Raw genomic sequence first — 24833 nt, forward strand, 5'->3', positions numbered from 1 at the left:
ACTGGTGAAAGACAATCTAGATACTTTCACTTACCTGTGGAAGTCTTAACAGGACGCGCCCACAAACCTACGGAAGTATAACCAGGCTGCTTCCACGCACCTAATCCCTTTTTGACTACCTTTCAACTGCTAGCATGTAGGCATTCCAATAACACCTACCCTTTTCAGTGATTTTGTCCACACTCTACCTTGTTCACAATCACAATTTAGCCAAAACTGTGCGGTTCAATTACAATGCTCAAATAACCCTAACTGATCACTGAATACTGTAATCACACAGAGAGCAAAACCCTAACAAAAATAACAACCCATACACCTGCTATGTGTATATAAATGGTAAGCTACTGCCGAGTCACTAGGCCCTCTACTGCGCCTAGCACTTAAGGGTCCTACGATACCCTTAACCTTTTAGGTACCGTATTACACCCTAAACCAACAAATGCTCACTGTTACACACTTTTTTCCTGCGCAGAAAAAGAATACAAGTTCACCCAGCTATTGGCAACACTGACAATGCAATCTCAACGGCTTTGTTTGAAACACGTGGCAGCAATACCGGAAGTACGTATACGCTATTGTGCGACCAGTTGCATACACAATAATGCAACCACTACCCACAAAACATATTATTACCTTTACACTATTATGCGACTTCCCCTTTTAATATGCAATTCTATCAACAAAGGAAAACAAACTTTTTCCTTTCTTGTCCCTGGATTCTAGTCAGCGTACCTTGACTCACACGATAACGGATAGTGATCTCTCAGCATCAAGTGGTTGCAGGTAAACCCTGCGTGTGACCACTGCACCCTTTGGTGAGAGATCGATAACCGTATGTTTATCGTGTGAATTGGTAATGTGATCTCACTCAATGAGCCCCCAACTATGGATTCTAGCTAATCTGCTATACCAAATTGTCGCTTAATAGCGTAATGAGTCGCACAAAGAAATAATTGCTTTCCAGACTTGGATTGTGTTTCCAAAGCACAAAATATATTATTCACATAAAAGGGTATAGTTACACGCTTTGATCTTTCATTATAAACAGCGCAAAGAATTTATACAATGACTATGTACAGTTGATATACATACGCATAAAACAGTGATTAAACTTCAAAATACAATGAGAGAGAGAGAGAGAGAGAGATAAATGTCTGCTGAGAGCACATGTCCAAGATGGCTGGTGAGTGTGTGTGTGTGGGGAGTTGGGAATGACACATGCCCTATTGTCCAAACCGCATGGTCTCTAGACAAACTCCACTTTGAAAACTCACATAATACACTCCACTTTGAAAGTAAGAAAACTCACATTATGTTGTAACTCTGTAAATCATATATCCATTAATGATCACAATTATAATAACTACAACAACCTAGTTGTACTATACAACAACAAAACTGGGTAGAATTATAACTATAATCACAAGACTATTAATTCACAACTTCCATGAATCAAGCACATGTTTCAATGGGGAGGGGAGTATCACATGTAATGCCATTGTCTAACCCACTTGCTGGTAAAAAACTGCAGTCTCTATCTTACACACGGTTATTACTTATACCATTCAAAGCTGTTATTAATTAAACTTCCATGATATAACACTGATACCAGCCTATGATTACATTCATGATACTATATAAACTTATTCAGATAGTAAGCACCATATAGTAGCCAAAATACCAGTACACGACTCACAGTACACAATTCTATCATAACACTGAAATAACACCAAACCTATGCCAGTATTATAGCCATGATCACACTACTAGTAATTCACCATTAGATTGAATCAAGTACATGGTTCCAGGCCCTAACACAGCTCACCAGCGGATCTCAAACAATTATATCAACCAGCACCAATCATTACAAATACCATAGTTCTGTTTCACATAGTACAAAAACTCCATAATCAATCCCTTTCCTGCATGCTGATAATACAACCAGTATAAACAGACAATTGTACACTGCAGCGTGGATGATAATCTTACAGGCCAGATCACACTATATCATCCTAGTCATGCTAACACAGACTTATGAATTCCTTTAACTACAAACTTGTTACATACAATCTTTATAAGCTACATTACAGATTAACACACAACTAGCTACAGATACCCAAATAGACTAACTACTGACAACAATATACTTAGCCATATTTCCCGGAGGACTTAGTATCTGTTCCAGGCGTTTGTAGCTGCATTGTTAGTGTGTCTGCTCCCACTGTGTGAATGCCAGCCCAAATCTCTGTGAGACTGTCCCCAGTGTGTGAACCATACTCCTCCCCCTCACATGTGAGGTCATTTCCATACAAGGGCATGCCAAACCTTATTGTGTTGTGTAGGATCTCAGGAAGTGGTCTCTATGTGTGAACTGGAATAACCAGTTATCTGAGCTCTGGGATAACTGATTCACATTAATATATATATTTTTGATTCTAGTTGTGTAAGGAATTGTTTTTATTATATATTGGTCTTAATATATTCTATATTATATGGTGATATTGATATACACTCTGTACAAAATGCAAACAGGCAAACACAATCTCATTGGCTTTTGATAAGGGTCATAGTAGCATTCAACAGTTTCTTGGACAATTAGTATGATGTCATTAGGGGTAGTTCTTTGTCTTCCATTGCTGCTTTGTTCTTGGTTTTCCCGCTCTTGGTATGCTAATCTAAAGGGAAATATTATATACATAGCACATTTCTATCACCTAATATCTTCATAATCCATAACTTGCAGACGCATGTTGCGATCTCCTTGCCAATGGAACCGTAAATCTGTTGAACAGCAGTGGATCAGTATGGTACTAAGCATGGTCTACTTATCATGTACTATACCTTAGTTATTAAATACTTTCATTTTACAACATGATCAGTAATACATATAACTTTAATGTTAACCCTTTATGCTAGGAAACCTTTTATATATGAATGTGCAAATGTGTTGGTGTGGGGACCTTAAGGGAAGACGCTCGTGTGCAATAAGTTATGGGAGTTTCTCAGCAAGTGCGTTTATAATAACTGTATTAAATAAATGTCAGTGTGTGTTTTATGGAGTTTACTAATAGTGTTCTATCGGGGGGCAATCGCACGACGCTAAGTAATAGCATCGACATATGTACTTAATTATATGGGATTCGTTAAAAATGGCGCTGGGTGGCCAGTCGCAAAATGGCATCTTGTTGCTGTTCGCAAAATGCATTGTGCAGATTTATTTTTAAACAGATTCCATCTCAGCCAATTATCCTGCTTCGACATACTCAAAAGCCCCAAAGTGACCCGAACCGGGACTTGGTTCTACTGGTAACCCCCAAAATAACCCAAGCAATGACTTGGTTCTGCTCAAAAACCCCAAAGTGACCAAAGCCAGGATTTGGTTCTGCTCAAAACCCCAAAAAGTAACCAAAGCCAGGACTTGATTCGACTTGGAACCACAATCTCATCTCTAATAGAGAGGCTGATGAGCTTTCAGGGAGTGTGCAGCCTTACTGCAGACAGGTTTAAACATCCTAAACACATCATTTGTTCTGTTTCTTGTGGATGGGGTGAACGACACTGAACTAGTTGGTCAGTCACTAGGTAGTTAAACAGTATCATATATAGTGACAGGTTAGTGGGGCCTTTAAATTGCTGTAAAGTCTACTTTATTCTGCATACCATAATGTCTTTTGGCCAGTCTGACAACCCACAAAAAATGATCAGCAAAGTGATACTGCAAATCCTGTGCATGAATTGTCTCACCACTATGCCTTTGTTACACTAGATAAATAGAATGGGATGCAGTCAGGAAGCCGACGGTCGAAATGCTGACCGCCGGCTTCCCGACTGTGCAATCCCGACAGGGGACTAATGATAGGCATCGAAATCCCAATGCCTATCATTATCCCTACGCCGCAAGCCCGACGCCTGGCATACCAAACACAGGTAAGCCGGGTGGCGGGCGCAGACAGCTGCGGGGGGAGGTTTAGGTTAGGGGCTCCTGGGGGGGATTTAGGATTAGGTAACCCCCAGGAGGGTTAGGGTTAGGCTAGGGGAAGGGGTGTTAGGGTTAGGCACCCCCAGGGGTAGGTTAGGGTTAGGCACCCCCCCGGGAGTGTTAGGTTTAGGCTGCAGGGAGGAGGGGTTAGATTTAGGTACTTACGGGGGGTTAAGGTTATACACTAGGGAGGAGGTTAGGGTTAGGCACCCCTAAAGGTGGGTTAAGGTTGGGGGGTAAGGTTAGGGATAGTTAGTTACTTACCTTGTCGGGATCTTCACTGCTGACGGTCTTCCGGTATCTGGATTTGACGATCCCATATTGATCCGAAATAGAACACATGATCTACATTAGTAAATTACTGTACATTACAGTTAGCCTTATATTCTTGTACTCCATTGAGTATTACACAATACGTTGTTCCAGGTATGTGAAATTCTGATAGTTATACGACATTCTAAGCATAAAGAAATAATTTCGTAAGCTTTTATCTCGTGTTATTATTATTATTATTATTATTATTAATAATGTTACACGTAATTTATTTAGCACACATATTATTTATATTGCAGCACTTTACAAAGATGGTTTTATCATTCATAACTGTTCCTGCTCTAATGGAGTTTATAGTCTAAACCAGTGGTTCTCAGCTCCTACCACCAATTGTCCAAAACAGGTCATGTTTTGAGGATTTCTGTCTGTGGATACAGGTGGGATATTTAATGGCGCAGCAAAATATCTCATCTGTGCATTTGATTAAAGATATCCACAAAACATGACCTGCTACAGGTACTTAAAAGACTGGCGATTAGAACCACTGGTTTAAATCTCCTCAACACACAGTAATGTTAAATAACCAGTTTGTTTTTGGTCTATGGGAGGAACCCCATGCAAACACGTGAAGAACATACACATTCTGGGCCTGATTCAGAGCTGAATGCTCTGACCAGAGCGCTCGCTCTGAATCAGGGCCCTTCTACCTGTTTTTGGAGCGGCCTCATGGACGCTTGCATAGCTGTCAGTTACCACCCACAGCTTATGCGAGCGTCCATGATGATGGTCGCGATGGTCAAAGACCATCGCGACCATCGGGCTTGCGACAAGACCCTGCAGTAGGGTCTCGCTTCCGCAAGCCCAGGGGTGATTTTGGCTCTATCAGAGCCAAAATCACTCCCACTGACAACATTACTGATGTCAGTGGGGCCGGACTCAGACGGTAGGCGTTCCCATGGGAACGCCTCCGTCTGGCAGCCACGCCCCCGGCACGCCCACCAAAGGGGGCGTGCTGTCAGTCACCATCGACAGCATGCCCCCTTTGGTGCGAGAACCCGAGCGACGTATTTCTCGTCGCTCGCCGGGTCTCGCGTAAGCGCACAACAGAGCTCCCTCCGTCGTGCACATGCGCATTCGCCAAACATCGACCCGCTTGCGAGCGAACTTCCCTCACGAGCGGGTCTGAATGACCCCCTCTATACAGATGGTGACCAGGTTGAAATAGAGCCCATGACTTCAATGTTGTGAGTCAGCAACACTCATTACTATGGCACCAGGCTGTCTGCAATGATATTATGCCTCTTTGCTGCCAACATTTCATGGGTTTTTAAGAAAATGTAAAATAATATTTTACACAGTCTGTATTATAAAACTCCTAAGACAATAATTAGTCATTAATTTTAATTTTTAATACAACTTCTTGTTCATAAGTTTCTTTAAACCAACTTTAAATTCATGATTTTTCAAGCTATAAATAACAGGATTCAATATTGGAATTAACACACCAGATAAAAGAGCAAAAAACTTGTCCCGTTCTGGTGAATAACTTGATGTGGGTCTCATGTACATACAGATTAAAGTCCCATAAAAAATAATTACACAGATTAGGTGGGAAGAACAGGTAGAAAATGCTTTAAGTCGACCTTCTGCAGATTTTATCTTCAGAATAGTAGCGATAATAAACATGTAAGAAATTATTGTAAAGATAAATGCATTGAACGTCACAAGTACTCCTTCAATATAGTTAATAATTTCTACATTGTATATATCACTGCAGGTCAATTTCAATACAGGTGCGATGTCACAATAAAAATGGTCAACGATATGTGAATCACAAAAGGATAGTTTTGACACAACCACAGTATTACCAATTGTGATTAGGAAACTAACGGTCCATGCGGTAATTGCAAGCCCAGCGCAGCGTGTTAAGCGCATTAATAGACAATATTGAAGCGGATGACAGATAGCCAAATAGCGATCATATGCCATAACCTCTAACAGGAGGATTTCTGTACAAGTCAGAGCAATGTAGAAGTACATCTGTGTCATACACCCATAGAAAGAAATTGCATTGTGCTGTGTGTGGAGGATATTCAAGAGATTAGGCAAAATATTTGAAGCATAAATGATGTCTACTGCTGAAAGGTTCATTAAAAATATATACATGGGAATGTGTAGGTGTGAATTTCCTAAAATAATGATAAAAATTGTTATATTCCCAAATATAATACTAGAGTAAATAAACAAGCATATAATGAATACGGGAATTTGGAGCTCTGGGATGTCTGACAGGCCTTTGATAAAGAAACTGGTTGCATTGAATTTGCTTTCCAACTTCATTACCAACATGGAATTTCCACAAAATGATCTAGAAGTGAGAGAAACATTGTTATTATAACCAATAAAGGTAAACACAACATTCCGCAAGTTTGCTACAGACATTGTACTTTGTATTTTGTGTGATATATATGAAATGATCCCCACATTTCACAAGTAGGTTTACAAACTAGCAGTGTTAGTAGGATGCCTGGAGCAAGTGTTGGGTTTCGTGGAGGAGGAAATGAGATTATGGGGTATATTTACTAAAGTGAGGGATTTTAGAAGTGGAGATGTTGCCCATAGTAACCAATCGGATTCTAGCTGTTATTTTCTAGAAGGTGCTAGATAAATGATATGTATAATTTGATTGGTTGCTATGGGCAACATCTCCACTTCTAAAAACTCTCACTTTAGTAAATTTACCCACAAGTGTCTAATAGCAATTACTGGAGTCTGGAATAAAAGCTTTCTTTTGTATTTCTGCCCTTTGTCCACTTGGTGCTGTATGTTGTTATTTTTTTTGCTTTCTCCTACAAATCTGCAATTTCCGAAACATCATTTCTAAATTAATGTAATGGATATTCAATACATTAGTAAAATGGGCTGTCATGTCATGTGATTTATTTATTTATTTGAATCAACAATTTAATAATACAAAATCCAGATGTCAGAATATACTGTACTAGAATGTTTTGCTAATCTACAGTGACTGGTTTATGTACTGAATGCTCTTTATAGTAGTAATAAACATTCTTCTTTGTCAACTGTGATTTATAAATACAGATATGCCATCATACACTATTGCTGTAGTCACTCCAAACTGCCCTTCTCCGCGCGCCTGGTCATGTACGACTCTGCAGTGTCATGAAGCAGTTTATCACATTCAATTGTGACTAAGGGGTCTATTTACTAAGCAGTGTTAGGAGACAGAGTGAAAAGTGATAAGAAAGTGATAAGGTGCCAGCCAATCAGCTCCCAACTGTCATCTCACAGGCTGTGTTTGAAAAATGACAGTTGGGAGCTGATTGGCTGGCACCTTATCACTTTCTTATCACTTTTCACTCTGTCTCCTAACACTGCTTAGTAAATAGACCACTATGGAGTCTATTTATCAAGCAGTGAAAAGTTTGGAGAAGTAAACCAGTGGAGAAGTTGCTAATAGCAAACAATCAGCTTTGAAGTAGAATTTATCAAGTACAGTCTATAAAATAATAGGAAGGAGCTGATTGGTTACTATGGGCAACTTCTCCACTGGTCCACTTCTCCACACATTTCACTGCTTGAAAAATTAACCCCTTAGATGCATTTTTGGGTGAAAAGTATGGGAAAAAGATGCTCGGCACAAGCCAAGCCACACATCACCTGGCGGCTCACTCAGGCCAGTTGTCTTGTGTCGCATGGCTTATTGAGGCTTATTGTATGGGGACACATCTGTACATGTGCCATGATATATACAGTACATGTTGCCATAATCCCTGGAATTAATATCTTTGCTACCAGAATGAATGACTGCTCTTGATGAGGTGCCTGTTTATAGAAATACATATCAGAAATGGAATTGTTATCAAAACGAAAAATAAAAAAACAAAGTAACAGCACAATTCTGGAATTATTAATTACTTCTATTTAATTATTGCATAAATTCCACAGTGGACTGATAGACAAAGACCACTAAGCTACTACTAGTGTGTGTAGATAGTATAGTCCAATTTTATATTCAAGAGTCATGTCAATAGAAAAAAAGTGTATTCCTTACTTTATGAAGGTGATAAATGCCTTTACATTTACCTTTAAGATGAGCATGAGGTCTCAAATAAGAAAACTTACAGTGAATAGCTAAGGATCCAGATATGTAGTTGTCCAAGAGGCAGGTATTAAGAGCCATAGACATGGGCATAGCTATAGTGTGTGTAATGGGTGCCATTGCTATGGGACCAAGAGGCTTTGAGGGCCCCAGACCCAGGTCAAGTTCCCGGAATTTCCTACTAAGCAATTGTGTCTGGTCCATTGCACAGCCTGAAAGGGGGACTCATCAGTGCTTATATATGTGGCTGTCTCTGTCTCTCTCTCTCTTAGTAAAACTCCATACAGATATGATCCTTCTCTCAAGCTCTCGCTTCACCTCTCACAGACACAGCTGAGCTAATCAGTGAGCTTGCCACTGTCAGACAATAGGCTCCTCCTTGATTATAGCCCATTAAAGTGAGCTGGAGATGTAGTGAACAATGTGGCATAATATGAACTGGAGGCAGTACAACGTGGCATAATATGAACTGGAGGCAGTACAATGTGGCATAATATGAACTGGAGACAGTACAATGTGGCATAATATGAACTGGGGACAATACAATGTGGCATAATATGAACTGGAGGCAGTACAATGTGGCATAATATGAACTGGGGACAGTACAATGTGGCATAATATGAACTGGGGGCAGTACAATGTGGCATAATATTAACTGGAGAGAGTACAATGTGGCATAATATGAAGTGGAGGCAGTACAATGTGGCATAATATGAACTGGGGCCAGTACAATGTGGCATAATATGAACTGGAGGCAGTACAATGTGGCAAAATATGAACTGGAGACAGTACAATGTGGCATAATATTAACTGGAGGCAGTACAATGTGGCATAATATGAACTGGGGACATTTTTGTTACCCAGCAGCACAAGATTCAACCTGCCCATTTTGTGGTTTGAAAAACCCTTTATCTGTGGAATAAGAGAACATTACTATGTTCAAAAAGAGGAATGCTTTTTAAATGGTGACTCCATAGTGCTAACAGTGAAACATTCAGTACATATGAGACTCATGGAGAGAGCGGAGGGTAAGTAAGTGACTTTACAAGAATGGGACCTGACAGTTATCACAAAGAAAGAACATTTGTGGTGTGAGCTGTGAAGAAGTTAATATTTTGGCAGCTTGTCAGATCCATGTTCTCGTGTGTCCACCCATTTACGTTAGGAAAATCCCATTTACAAGTTATATTTTCTCTGATGGGAAAAAATAAAAGAAAACACTGATCTTACAAAACCAGGATGTAATACACATAGGTCCTGATTCAGAGATGGACAGAATTACACAGATGCACACAAGCAGCTTTGCAATTCCATCCATTATAATGCAAATGCAGAAGAAGGTGTCATTTGCAATCACCATTGCAACCATCATGACAGACCGTGTGCTGGTCAGTGCAAAGGCCAGGAATCTGCATTCGTCAATGCAGACACTGGCCACATCCCTCCCGGAAAACGGGGCGAGCAACCCTCATTTCCGGGGATGGTGACTATCCACGGCACCGCTCCACCCCCAAATGCTGCCGCATGTCAATCATGCCGCGGCTTGGGAGGAGGGGGGGGTATGAGAGCATAATCGCAGGACCCGTTCAGCACATGCGCAGACACAGACCCGGAAACATCGGAGATGTACGGTCATCATTGGATGAACGTACATCTCTGAATCAGGCCCTTAGTGTACTCTTCTCTACCATGGAGGTAGATACATATCCAACATTCACAATGTCGACAACCACTTTGTCGGCAGCATGATTTTGAGCAGAGTATGCCGACACAGTGCCAATTTAGTTAAAGTATTGTAACCGGGTGAGCATTATAACTTTAGTTTAAACATGATGCTTTAACAAAGTTATAGTGCCGACACACAGAGATTAAAACAAACAGTATAGCTCCATGCTTAGCAAGTTCAATCCCTGTGTCCTTGACATACAGAAGCGCCCAGTTACATTGTGGTTGATTGTGCCACAAATGTGCGCATGCATTGCGCCATGCAATTCTCCATGCCTGCATATGCTACACTATGGCGTGCACGTGATGGCACTATGCATTCCTAAGAAGGTGCAATCGCGTATGTAGTGCGTGTATCCACTCGCAGGTGCGCATCTCATGCTATGGGTGGCGCAATTCACCACACCAGCAAAAACAATATAGCTGGGCATATCTGTACAAGTACATGGTCTGCAAGATAAACTACTGGTACTATATAAGGTTCGAGGCAAGTAAAAATCCAAATCACTACTTAAATATCCCACCAGTAGTACATCAAACAAAGGTTATTGGGTATATTTACTAAAGTGTGGGTTTGGTCTTGCCCATAGCAACCAATCAGATTCTAGCTATTATTTTATAGAAGGTGCTAGATAAATTATTAGTAGAATCTGATTGGTTGACAACTCCACTTCTATACACCAGCACTTTAGTAAATATATCCCCTAAAGTCTCCATTTATGGCCAAAATCTTGTCCTAAATTATTTTAAGGGATGCATTTTTTCTCTTTACAGCTGGACTTTTAAAATGTTAATAGCTTCCATGTTATGCAGTAGAATGGTAAGACTAACTTACCAAATAATTGTACTGTATGAACTGTCAAGGTCACAGTAATCGTACAATGCTTTATGTGGTATAAAAAATAATGAAAAAAAGAAAAATGAATGTTTCATTTGCTCTGTCCACACCCAGGCTCTAGTAATGTGTATTTAGTTTTGCCACCTAAATTACTGCTTAATGGTAAGGAGCGTATCCAATTAGCCTTAATAATGATAAGTTTTCTCTGGAGAAAACTTTTCGGACCCATTGCACAAATTTGTCGCTTATCACATGTGTGCGCACTTCCGTTTCTCGTGCAATCCTATTGCAAAACCGGCGAAACAATATTCGCATGATAATTCATGCAGGGATGACAGGTAAAAAAAGTACAGGTTAAAATAAGGAAATCAGCCTGTAACCAAAAAAAAGGTAAACTAATATTGGGTAACAGTATATAAGTCTGTTAGTGGCCATAATCAAAAAGTTTGGGGTTCTTAAATTGTGTCAAATGGCTGTTATATGCATTTTTATATAACAGTGAAAAAATGCTAGAAAGCAATTTTCTTTGGCCAAAAGTAATGCTCTAGTTAAATTAGAGGTACATAAAATGGGGGTAAGCATAATGAGTAATTTTAGGGCATTTTTAAAAAAATTTAAAATACACCTGTCACTGACTCCTGCAATCTGTAGCATAACTGCCGCCCCCGCAGACCCCGCAGTGGCTTGGGGGCATGGAGGCTTGTGGGGCGCGGTGATTGCAGATTCCATGCGGACTAGCCGTCCGCATGAAATCTGCTGAAAATGGCCCTCCAAAAATGGCCGCCGCCTAGCAGGAGACATATGCTTGAGGTCCTACTGGACCTCTAGCATCTGTTAGTCACCCAGGCAGGGTGGTAGTGTGGACGGCACATAAGTGCAGTCCGCACTACACTACTAGTATAACAAACACACAACCGCGGGCACCGGCAGCTGTGAGTTTGTTTTAGCAGCCGATGAGAGTCAGATAGATTCTCATCGGCTGCTTGCCTTGTGCCCACTGCCAGAGCTGGGCTCTTCCGGCTACCGCAGTAGTTGATGGGAGATATGTCATGACGTCTGTCCCATCATGCAGAGCGGGCCGGCCCGGGAGTATGCTGGATGGAGGAGCAGATGCCGGAGCATGGATTAAGGTAAGCGTATCTTATTTTGTGTCTGTCTGGCAGGGGGGGGGGTGTTTACTACTACTACGGGGACTGCATAGAGGGGAATTACCACTGGAGGCACTACTGGGGGGGAACTACCACTGGGGGCACTGCTGGGGGCTACTACTGGGGCATTGCTGGGGGGGACTACTACTGGGGGTATTGCTGGGGGGCTACTACTGGGGGCATTGCTGGGGGGACTACCACTGGTGGCACTGCTGGGGGGACCACTACTGGGGCATTGCTGGGGGGGACTACTACTGGAGGAATTGCTGGGGGGCTACTACTGGGGGCATTGCTGGGGGGGACTACCACTGGGGGCACTGCTGGGGGGACCACTACTGGGGGTATTGCTGGGGGGGACTACTACTGGGGGCATTGCTGGGGGGGACTACTGCTGCGGGGTCTACTACTGGGGGCACTACTGGAAGGACTACTATTGGAGGCACTTGTGGGACCACTACTGGGGGCTTGCTGGGGGGACTACTACTTGGGGCACTGCACTGGTGGGACCACTACTGAGGGCACTGCACAGGTAGGGATTACTGCTGGGGGCACTGCATAGGTGGGGATTACTGCTGGGGGCACTGCATAGGTGGGGGGCTATAACTGGGGGCACTGCTAGGGGGGACTACTACTAGGGGCACTGCTGGGGGGTTAGTACTGGAGTCACTATATAAGGGGGACTACTACTGGGGGTATTATATAAGGGGCACTGCATAGGGGGACCAGTACCTGGGGCAATATATAAGGGGCACTGCAAAGGGGGACCACTACTGGGGGCACTGTATAAGGGGCACTACTGAGGCACTGTATAAGGGGCACTGCATATGGGCTTGTGTAGCTATCCGAGGGGGGGGGAGGGTGCAAGGTTGAAGAAATGCCTAGGGTGCCAAGAAACCTTGCACTAGCCCTGCACCCAGGGGCTCCCGCGAGCTGTACTGTGCCAAGGAGACGGAGGAGTACAGCCACTTCCTGCTGTCTGACAGGTACTCATACTGGCTCTCTCTCTCCTCTTCCTCTGGGCATCTATACTTGAACTTGTGCTCTTTAATATTTTTATTTGTGCTATTGCTACTGGTGCTGAAAGTATGCACTTCTGTAGATGCACAGTATATGATAGAGGTTTCCAAATGTATGAATGGTGTTAACAAGGTACAAAAGGAAAGCATTCTGAAGAGCAACAGATGTATTATACTTACTGTCAGGGGCAGATTGGGAATTGAAAGTGGCCCTGGAAAAATTTGAGAAAGAGGCCCACGTTGGCTAACTGAAAGATCAACAGAAGGACTTTTCTTGCGCCTCAAGTGTGCGTCTGCAAAAGGGGCGTGTCCTTATGAGAAGGGGCGTGTCATGTAAAATACCATGGCAGCGAGCCACTCCTCTTGTTTTTGTCACACTTGGGGCATTCCCAGCGCTCCAGGATCTTCTGGGTATGTCCCCAGTCTCTCTCTCTCCAGTGAATAGACACCCTGCGGATGTGCACAGTATCTATTCAGTGGGTGAGAGGGGCCTTTCTAACTCCCCCCATCGCAAGGGGACCTCTGGCTCACAAGACAAGGATGGTCTCATCTTGCAATGTGAAGAGATCCTCCGTGGGCCACTTTGCTTGCTATGACAGACATCAGTAAGCTGCCTGTCATGCAAGTCATGGGCCTAGACCAAGTAGAGCAAAATGTGTAAAAAAAAAATCTATGCTATTTTTTGTCTGTGCTAAATAAAAATACACCTTACCTTTTTGTGGTTTCTCTGCAATGGGGAACCTCTGAAGAAACTGATCCTTCCTGGACAGGCAGTGTCGGTATTCACTATTCATGCAGGAGAACACGTGGTCCGGAAGCCGCCTGATTGCCTAGGAATAAAGCCAACATCATCACCATGCAATAAGGGTTCAACCAGATAATACATAGTAACAGAAGTTTTGGGGCAGGGCAAAATGTGAGTTTTTTTGATCTAACAATTTTATATTAATAAAATCTATTTGCTAATATGGTACCATTTGTATCAATTATATGGTTTCTAGAATTGGTATTTTATTGAAGTTTATTGTCCCCCAGCCTTTTCTTCTAATTTTACAAGCGGTTCGGGATAAGGTCATAATACCGACTGCGAGGATTCCAGTGGTCAGAATGCCGGTGCCAGAATCCCAACACCTGTCAGAGTCCCAGCACCAGCATCCTGGCTGCTGGAATCCTGAAGGTCAGTAGTGGGGTAAGGCACTAGGGGGAGGGTTAGGCACTAAGGGGGAGTGTTAGTTTAGGGTGCAGGGAAAGGGAGGTTAGGTTAGGCACTTAGAGGGAGGTTTAGACACCAGGAATGGTAGATGGTAGCACTTACCTCGGTATGTTCCATGCCCAGGTTAGGGGTACGGAAAGGGGGGTTTAGGATAACGACAGGTGTCGGTATCTAACCCTGTCAGGATGACTATGTCAGGATTTTGACCGCCGGGATTACGAACACTGATATCCCGTACGGTATGTACCCAACCCAGTGGTCATAATGATGGGGATGATAAAGTGGGGGCTGCATTGTTCACAGGGAGGGAGAACATTGGCCTGGATGGGGAGGGGGGCGTTGGAGGAAAGAGATAGTGATATATGAGAGGAACACTGGGCTAGATGAAGGTACAGTGAGATGCGGGTGCACTGGGCTGGATGGGAAGGGAAAACACTGAGCACAATGAGGTGGGCTGGCTGGAGAATTTTAAGTGATGGAGCAATGAGAAGGGGGCTGGTTGTGGAGGGAAAGGGGATACACTGGGATTGGGGAGGGGGGCAGTGATATTGTGGGGGTTTGAGGGACACTGGGCTGAATTACGGGGAGCCACAGGGATGGGAGCACAGGATGGGAGCACTTACCTGAGTTTGTTCCATGCCCAGGCCCCCGCACACTCACTGGGCAGTGTCCAAAGCCATAGCAGCACCTCAGCTCCGGCTGCGGCTGGGATCTGGGAGGCAGGAGCTGAAAATGGTCCAGGAACCGGAGAGTGGCGTGAGGTGCGGTGAGGTATGGTGCAGGTGGGGTGGCGTGTCCTGGTTGGGTGGGACTGCTGGGTCATCAGTCTCAGGCAGCCACAGTGATTGGCTGCTGCAGTGATTGGAGGCGAGGCCGCTCTCCAGCTCAGTTAACATGAGCTGAGGCCAGGCTGCCCCCCAATCAGTTGGCCGGGACACGTTAAAAAAAAAAAAGCAGAAAAAAAAAGATTTTAGTGGCCCCAACATGGTACGGCACACCGGGGAAAGTCCTGGTGAAGTCTATGGCCAAACCACCCCTGCTTACTGTAAGTAAACAGGTTTAGGGGAAGGTTGAGGAGAAATTACTTTATTGAAAGAATAGTATATAGGTTGGGGCAATTTAAACCTGCTTGAGAAGAAACAGGTTTACACTAAATCTCTGCACAAGCTAAGTATCAGATAACATCTAAGTTTATCAGGCCTTTTTTGTCTATCATTGTTCTTAGTACCTAGAGTGTGCGCCTGCATTCTATGTCCCCTGCATTGTACTACAAGTCTCAGCATGCAGTCCAAGTCCCCCCTCTTACTACTATATTTGTGTATATTTTGTACACTTGAAGAATGAGACTCCTTCTATTTGGAATTTGTACCCCACCCATCTGCCCTTAGGTGTTTTTAATCATTAGCCCAGGTTCCTGCATTTCTGTCTACATATTAGAATGGGCACTATTACAGGTAAGTCCTGGATACATTTAACGTAATGTGTTAGTATTAGAGATGTTAGGGACCCATCTTATGGGGTTCACCTTGACGAGGTGGATGGGCAGACATTTTTGACCAAACATGTACTAAGAACCTCACTTATACTCCATGTTAATTGTAGAGTTTATCAGGATATCAGGATTTTTTTGTCTATCATTGTTATTAGTACCTAGAATGTGCACCTGCATTCTATGTCCCCAACATCTAAGGGTCGAATTCAATTAGAGGTGATTAGTCGCTGCTGGCGAAAAGCATTCACTGCTGTAATCTTTTCGCCTCATTCGCCTGTTGGCGGCGAAGTTATCGAGTACTTTCAGTATGCAAACTCCTGCTTTTCACCCTATTCAATTCCAAAACAGGCGAAAACGTAGATGTGCAAATTCAACGAATGGTGAAACTAGCGAAAACGACAGTTTATTTTGGGGATATCAGTCTGTACCCCATTAAAAACATGGAAAAATATTACTGCACCTTAATATTTAAGCTGGGACATCAGAACAGCAAACATGTGTGATATAAATATAAATGTATTTAAATGTTATTTGTGAACATGCAAAAACACATTAAATGTATGTAAATAGTTAATTAGCACCATGAGTCTTATTAGACATAAAAACATTTAGCAGTAACAGTTGATCAGACTCTTATACAGAGTGTAAAATGAAAAAATAATAATAATAAAAACTCAATAAAAACAAAACAAATGTCCAAAATAAATGTATCAAAAATTGTATCCAATAGAGGAACAGGTATCTATTCAGCTGATACAAATAAGTTATTTTGGATGGTAATCCCGGAGAATCTGTCAAAGGATATACAGTATATGGAAAAAAGGAGATAAAGTCTGAGGCGCTGGAATGGATAGCAATCAAGTGTAACAATTGGTTAATAAAGATGTAAACTAGGAATGGAATTCTGAAGAAAATTTCTCTCAGTCTAGTTGATTGTTGATATATGGATTAATATACTAATAATGAGCAGCAGTTATACCAATGGTGGCAAACCAATAAGCATACAAGGAAAACAGAAAAACTGATAACCGCGCTCTAGTAATTCAAATCAGCAGCACCGTGTGAAAATTAATATAAATATATAAATTTAACACAAGTATATTATAAACATAGAAAAAAATACATATTTCCACAATTAATATTCTAAATATCACAGTAAAAAATTATATGATTAAATTCCCATCTAATTAGGTGATGTCAGCTGATTGCTATACATTCTTTATGTTGGAATCACAGAAAAAGTTATCTTGGGATAGATTCTGGTGTTGTTAATATTGGAAAATTGTATACATTAATATCCACAAAGTCTTGAATAATCCTAACCAATTAGCTGCGTCCGGCTAAGTGGATTAATTTGTAGGAGGTTCACCAATGGATGTAAAAGAATAGCAATCCCCCAGAGAAAGTTATAGGTTGCCTGTGTCCACTTTGTTCACAATGTTGTGAAATGAAACAAGCAGAAAAATGTATATCACATTCAATAATGCTTATACTAATTTTATCTGTGTGTGCACAACACATTCAATTTAGCTCTGTCCTCTTTTGCGGGGCTATAATAACGCTCTCCCGTCTCCTCTGTGTGTGAGCGCCGGTCTCAATGTTTGGGTCCTGGCGTGATCTGAGTGTACAGCTGGTTTTGCCGGAGCAGAGATCACCGACAGCGTGGGGCGCTCACGTGTCCGGAGCTTGCTGAATTTATCTTGTCCGCAATAGTGGCTGGCAATTGAAGTGAACAATCAGCTGATGCGGAGTATTGTGTATTTTCCCTAATGCGTTTCTTCTCCAGCTAGGGATTTCTTCAGAGGGGTGTGACATTGTTCTAATAAAAGTATTTTGGGTGTTTATATTGAGTTAAAGGGTTGTTATATGCATATTTGCATAAGTGTGGAAAAATGACCTAAAGCAATCTATTTTGTGAAAAATAGCTGTTGTAGTTAATTGGGGGTACATTTAGGCCCGTATTCAATTAGAGCCGAGCTGCGATAATTTAACGCGGCCCGGACTTAATGCCGACTTCGCCTGTTTTTTCGGCGTTAAAGTATCACGCGCATGCCCACGCATCCCTGTATTCAATTTCAAACTAGGCGAAAACGGGACCCGGCGATACTTAGATTGGCGAAAAAAAACGGGAATTTTCGGGAAAAAATTGTAGGATCCCCCTAAAGTTGTCCAGACCTTGGGGATCACTATGGGTACCCCCGTTTTTGCCTGCAGAAGAAAGACGGGGTTTTTAAATAGCCTTGGCAGGTGTTTTTTTCCCGACTTTGAAGAAGTGATGCAGAAAAGCAGTTAGGTTTTTTTTTCAGTTTTCTAAGTGGTCCCATCAAATTTGGGGTACATGAAAATGGGTACTAGCATATTTTTAAGTCCCTAAAGTAATTTTTTAAAAATTCAGCAAAATTGCACCTACCGACGGCTATTACAAATCCCGACTTTCTTTAGGAGATAAAAATGGGGGTACCCATAGTGATCTTTAGGGGGTTTCCTGGATTTTTCCCCTAAAATTCCTGTTGTGTTTATACCTGTAAAAAAAATGGGTTAAAAGTTTTAAATAAAAAGACATAGGGCTCCCCTCCAAAAGCCAAACCAGCCCCAGGCTTGGCAGCCAGTGGTGGTTTCTAAAAATACAGGGGAACAAAATGTGTAGGGTTCCACCGTATTTGAGAAACCAACACCAGGCTGCAGGGACTAGTGCTGGTTTTAATTATAGGGGGCAAAAAAGACGTGGGGTACCCCTTATATTTAAGACCAGCACCAGACCCAACCGACCAGGGTGTAATGCCACAGCCCAGAGACCCAATCGCCGGGGCTCCAGGTCCAAAGCATTAGCACCCCAAGTCGGTCAGCGCAAGCCCTTGATCTCGGGGGAGCCCCCCCCCTCCCGAGCACCCCAGGTTTTCGCTGAAGCCCGGGGCTCTTCCCCATACCCCTGGAGCAGTGGGTATGGGGGTAATGGGGGGGCCAAATAATGTAAGACTATTGTACTTTACAGTGTAACTACAAGTGCCAGCATGCCTGACATTTTGCACTTGTGGAACTACAAGTGCCAGCAGACATGCGGCACTTGTAACTTCACTGTAAAATAAATAGTTAAAAAAAAAACAACACACACCGTGTCCAGTATAACTTTATTACACACACCTACCCATTCACACATACTTACCTAAAGATGTTTAGACATAGGGGACCACTATGGGTACCCCCATTATTATCTCTTGAAGTCGGGGTTTGTAATAGCCGCAGCAGGTGCATAAATTGGGCTTGGAAGAAAGTGCTGCAGAAGAGCATTTACAAGTTTTTTTTCGGAAATATAACTATGCCCATCAGGTTTCGAGTACTTGAAATTGGAGGTCAGCATATTTTAAAGTTGCTAAAGTGAGTTGAAAAAAATCGTGAAAAACCCACCTGCCGCAAGCAGCTGCAATGAAAGAAACACTTGGGGCAAACTTGGGGACCCCCCAGAGTAAAGTTCGCTAGTTTTTAACTTTGTCACCCAATTTTTTTTTTCACCCCCAAAATTAAAGTGATTTTTTGGGGTCTCCAAAAGTGTTTTTTACATTTTTTTGACACAGTTTACCTTTGGGGGACTATCTGAAGACTGCACGGGGGGTCCCGCAATGTTGCACCCCAAAACCCCAATTCTGCACTTTTTAACGCCTGCTATTCATAGCCGATACTTTTCCGCCTATTACATTGCATTAATTTTCCGCATAGGAGGAAAGTCTTTCAAATTGAATTCAAAGGAAAACTAAAACAGGCGACAATGATGTCATCGGCGGTAAATTACCACAAATCCGGACTTAATGCCTCAAATTGAATACGGCCCTCAGATGGGTACTAACATATTTTTGGGGCTCTAAAGTGCCTTTTAAAAAACTTAAAAAAACACCTGCTGCAGCCTCCTGCTATCCTAAAAACTCCTGTCCCATCCATACAGCACCCCAAAACACCAGACCCAGTACTTTATACCCATTTTCAAACACTTTTTACATTTTCACCCAAAAAATGACATGCCTTTTTTAGGGGGAATTAAGTTTTTTTCCTTCATAATTAGTCAATAGGGTGGGGTCCAAAGGGTTCTGAGCCAATTCCCCACATTTTTAGCCCTAAATCTGCCTCTGGATGGAGAAAATTTTACACCTCCAAGCTCCGGACACGTGAGCGCCCACGCTATCGGTGATCTCTGCTCCGGCAATACCGGCTGTACACTCAGATCACGCCGGGACCCAAACATTGGGACCGGCGCTCACACACAGAGGAGACGGGAGAGCGGTGTCCGCTACCTACATCGTGCGGCTGATGAGCTCTGAACACAGCACTGTCAGTGCTCCCAAACCATCCTCAATCTTGTCCATCCCCTCTGGTCTAACATACAAGAACCGGGTGAGTGTTATTATGTCCCCTCAAAAGAGGAGAGCTAAATTGAATGTGTTGTGCACACACAGATAAAATTAGTATAAGCATTATTGAATGTGATATACATTTTTCTGCTTGTTTCATTTCACAACATTGTGAACAAAGTGGACACTGGCAACCTATAACTTTCTCTGGGGGATTGCTATTCTTTTACATCCATTGGTGAACCTCCTACAAATTAATCCACTTAGCCGGACACGGCTAATTGGTTAGGATTATTCAAGACTTTGTGGATATTAATGTATACAATTTTCCAATATTAACAACACCAGAATCTATCCCAAGATAACTTTTTCTGTGATTCCAACATAAAGAATGTATAGCAATCAGCTGACATCACCTAATTAGATGGGAATGTAATCATATAACTTTTTACTGCGATATTTAGTATATTAATTGTGGAAATATTCGTTTTTAATATATACAGTACTTGTATTAAATTTATAATTTTCACACGGTGCTGCTGATTTGAATTACTAGAGCGTGGTTATCAGTTTTTCTGTTTTCCTTAAAATGATATATATGTAGCAGTTCCCCTCTCAATAAGAATAACCAGGCATTGTTTAAGATGGAAATAAGCTGTCTTAGGGGAGAATCTGTAGCCTTAATTTTCACTGCTGTGCATTCAAGTCTCGTATGTCCGTAACTGACACAGCGGATATTTAATAGTGAATACTCACTGACGCTCTGTGTTCAGGACTGTACCATGGGGCGGGAAAAGAACAGTCCAGTATGCCATCCGCCACAGGACGCTCGCGGCTTGCAGTAGTTAAGGAATATGCTGCACGAATGTATTAGTCTGCCGCAGGAAACTCACAGCTGCCGTCTTGGTACACCGGGGGCAACGAGAATAGCACAGCATGGAAGGAGCTGGAGACACTTACCGTACAGAGCAGCGTTGGAGCCGAGTAGTTCACGTGTCACAGTCGCCCACTTGCTCTATAGTTCCAGGCTGGGAGGATATTATAACACCAGTCCGCCAGCTCACCAGGTAATGGTCAGTGTATGATATCGGGTCCAAAATTAGTCTCCAGTTCACAGATGGGGGAGCAGCAACGCGTTTGGGATACTGACTGTATCCTTTTTCAAGCTGGATTGCTCACCCCCATTATTTGGGCAGTATAAGTAGCCCCAAGACATGGATGATTGGTTGATTAATAAGTTCAATTTAACTCTTTAGTGGTTTATCCTAGAGCTCAGCTGATAGCAAACTCAATTCACCTAAGGTTGTAATGAATACAGATTATTACAACAATATAGACAAATGTTAAAAAAAGGGGGAGTTTAAACTAAAAACAAATCATCACATTATACATAAACATGATAATAATTATTATGTTGCATTATTTAAAGTCTAATGTCCCAGCAAAAATATGACATAAAAAAGTCAAGGAATAATATCAGATTTAAATGCAATTATGGAGGAGAGATTAAGTTCATAACATATTTTGTATATAATTAAAAGCCTAACTAACCCAGGAAATCATTATACAAGTGTATTAATAGCTCTAATAAAAGTATTTTGGGTATTTAAATTGAGTCAAAGGGCTGTTATATACGTATTTGCATAAATGTGGAAAATGACTTAAAGCAATGTCTTTTGTGAAAAATAGCTGTTGTAGATAATTGGGGGTACATTTAGATGGGTACTAGTATATTTTAGGGGCTCTAAAGTGCCTTTTAAAAAACTTTAAAAAAAACGCCTGCTGCAGCCTCCTGCAACCCTAAAAACACCTGTCCCATCCATACAGCCCCCCAAAATACCAGACCCAGTACTTTATACCCATTTTGAAACACTTTTTACATTTTCACTCCAAAAATGACATGCCTTTGTTAGGGGGAATTAAGTTTTTTTCCTTCATAATTAGTCATTTGGGGGGGTTGGGGGTCCAAAGGGTTCTGAGCCAATTCCCCACATTTTAGCCCAAAATAGAGATTTTGCACAACTTTTCATCTGCCTCTGGATGGAGAAAATTTTACACCTGTTTTAGCCTATGGCCTTTTGCACATGCAAAAACGTCCTGGAATTGAATAGGGCGATGCGCTGTATGTGGCGAAAACATTGCATCGGCGAACGCTTTTCACCGATCGCGGTTTTTCGCATCTAATTGAATCCGGCCCAAAGCCTTTATGGAAAACAATGGGCAGATTAGATAGTCCGAGTGGTTCTTCTTATCTGCCATTAAAAGCTATGTCTCTAATTTATATTTGTGACATGAGTAACATACGAAGGGGAATGTAATAGAGTAAGGGGGCCATGTAATAGAGTTCGAGAGGAAGTAACCAGCATGATTTCGGAGTGTCCACTGCTAAATTCAAAGTGGCAATCAGTTGTAAGGCAAAACCAGCATTATAACTGATTGTTGCTTTAAAATTAGTGGTGAACTCACTGAAATGATGCCAGTTCCTTCATCAAGGCACTTATTACATAACCCCCTAAGAGTTTATAAAAGTACTGATGTTATGACAATTTTCTGCTGGATTTAAAGCAACAACATTTTTAAAGGCAAAATTAGGTTGGATTTGCCTTTTAAAATAATTTCTGATTTCAAGCTCATTGCAAAATTAACAAAAAATCTGCACTTTTATTAACTCCTACCCTATTAAAGGATATTTACTCCCACAGTGTCCAATAATTAAATCCTAATAACATAACAATAAAACTAGAATCTCTTTTAAGTAAAATAATATGATATTTTCCTCCTGAGTATGACAATGTAAGCTGTCTCACATCATTCATTACAATAATCATAGCTGTTATTTTTTTGAGTAATACAGTAATCACTTTAGTACTCCCCAGATCTACATCTAATTAATAAAATTTATTGCTGTGAATCGTGTTTTACTTGCTCTTAGTTGAAAAAATATATTGAAATCAGAAATGTGGCTGATTGTATTCATACATTTTAAATCATTTCAACTTGACATTATCAATTGTTGATGTACTTTTAATTTATGTTTCTATTATTGTTGAACCAAAAGTCTGAAACATCCTTTTGACACTATATTTATTTGTCTATAATTGGCGTTCATTGCTTTTCAGTTTTAAAATGCAGAAATACGGCCATTACCATATTGCTAATAAGTTGATAACCTGATGTTGATCTATATGAAGGAGTCTGATTACTGACATAATAAAGCAAACATTCTATTAAAGTGTAAAAAAAAATTGAGATTGACAAAGTGGAGTCATTAACTTGTACCTTACTCCAATAAAGTACATTTACAATTGGTAAGAGCTGCAAATCATTAAGGTGTATTTGGCAGGATTTCATGTTACATTTATGGTCAACATTTAGAACACAAATGATATTAAAAAAATTACAGAATAGCAGTTTTCTAAAAAAAATATTTTACATACCTAAAGTGAGTTAATGCATAGAACAGATAGTGTTGACACAGATGGGATCACTTCCATAAAGGTCTAGATGTCTGCAAAATGTGAAGAGGTTGCAACAATCTAGTTCCCTATTATACTGTGTAAGCAATAAATTGTTTTCCCCTGAGAGGTGTAATTCATAAAATTAAAATTATCATTGACTCTTTGTATGGAGGCTTGAAATACTCAGAGAAACGCTTTTAATGGGTGAATACTTTCCTCCCTAGAATAATAAAATATTATAAGAGCTATAGGTGGAGTGTTTACCCTAAGCCCTATTTCATCATACTATGGCTTTATACGTAACTAGGGGCATATTGGGAGCCTAAAAAAGGGAACAATTCTGAACGTGTATCAAATAAATTGGAATCAAATCAAGTATAGGCAGGGCCAAACTCAAATGTAAGTGTGGTTAGCAAACCACTAGCTCTAGAGACAATACAAAGAGCATCCATGTGACCGACATACAGTACAGAAAGCATTAATGTGACAACCATAAAGTACAGAGAGCATCTACATGACTGCAAAACAATACAGATAGCATCCCAGTGACCACTATATAGTAAAGTGAGCAACCCAGCCATCACCATACCGTAAAGACAGGATACAGTAACGTCTATATAGTACATACAGCATCTCAGTGACCACTATATGGCATAGACAGCATCACAGTAACCACCATACAATAAAGACAGCTTGCTAGTGACCCCATGGTGGTAATGGCATGAATCAGTAGGCATAGAGTAGAAAAGGCTATAGTGAAGAGTTGGCAATTGACGGAATGCAGAGAATTGACTAAGTATGGTGGCATACCAATACAGTAGAAATCCCCCGAATCATGTTGGTACTCATTTGGCCCCATGTTTCTAGTGGATATGTGTGAAGTGAGTGGGTTGTGTGCATAACGTGAGTAGTATATGAAATCCTGCAGAGGTGAGGTAGGAAGACAGGCTTCCAGACACTGACAGTAATCAGACGGGAAGATTAGACAGGTGATGAGCACTTAGAATTAATTCAGGTGAGGTGGTGCTCATTCTGTTAAGTATTTAGGCTGTGTAGTTCTATGGGCCTGATTCAGAGATGTAGGTTCATCGGAGGAAGAACGCACATCTCCGATGATTAGTGGACTGTGCCTATGCAGCACCAGTTCTGTGCATGTGCAGAATGGGTACTGCGATCTCACACACAGACCCCTTAAGCCATAGCATGATTTACAAGCTGCAGCGTTTAG

General features: G+C 41.5%; 1 protein-coding gene across 1 annotated transcript in view; it reads right to left on the reverse strand.

Annotated features, from left to right (window-relative positions):
- Positions 1 to 5659: 5659 nt before the first annotated feature.
- The window catches only part of LOC148501486 (olfactory receptor 5AR1-like), a 28153-nt gene continuing 8979 nt past the window's right edge, over positions 5660 to 24833 (reverse strand). Inside the window, exon 2 of the mRNA XM_088450423.1 lies at positions 5660 to 6620. Within this exon, the coding sequence (XP_088306549.1) occupies positions 5660 to 6620 (961 nt within the window). The remainder of the gene's footprint in view (positions 6621 to 24833) is intronic.

This window comes from Taudactylus pleione, unplaced genomic scaffold (genome assembly GCF_031769625.1).
Source record: "Taudactylus pleione unplaced genomic scaffold, aTauple2 ptg000518l, whole genome shotgun sequence".
Lineage (NCBI taxonomy): Eukaryota > Metazoa > Chordata > Amphibia > Anura > Myobatrachidae > Taudactylus > Taudactylus pleione.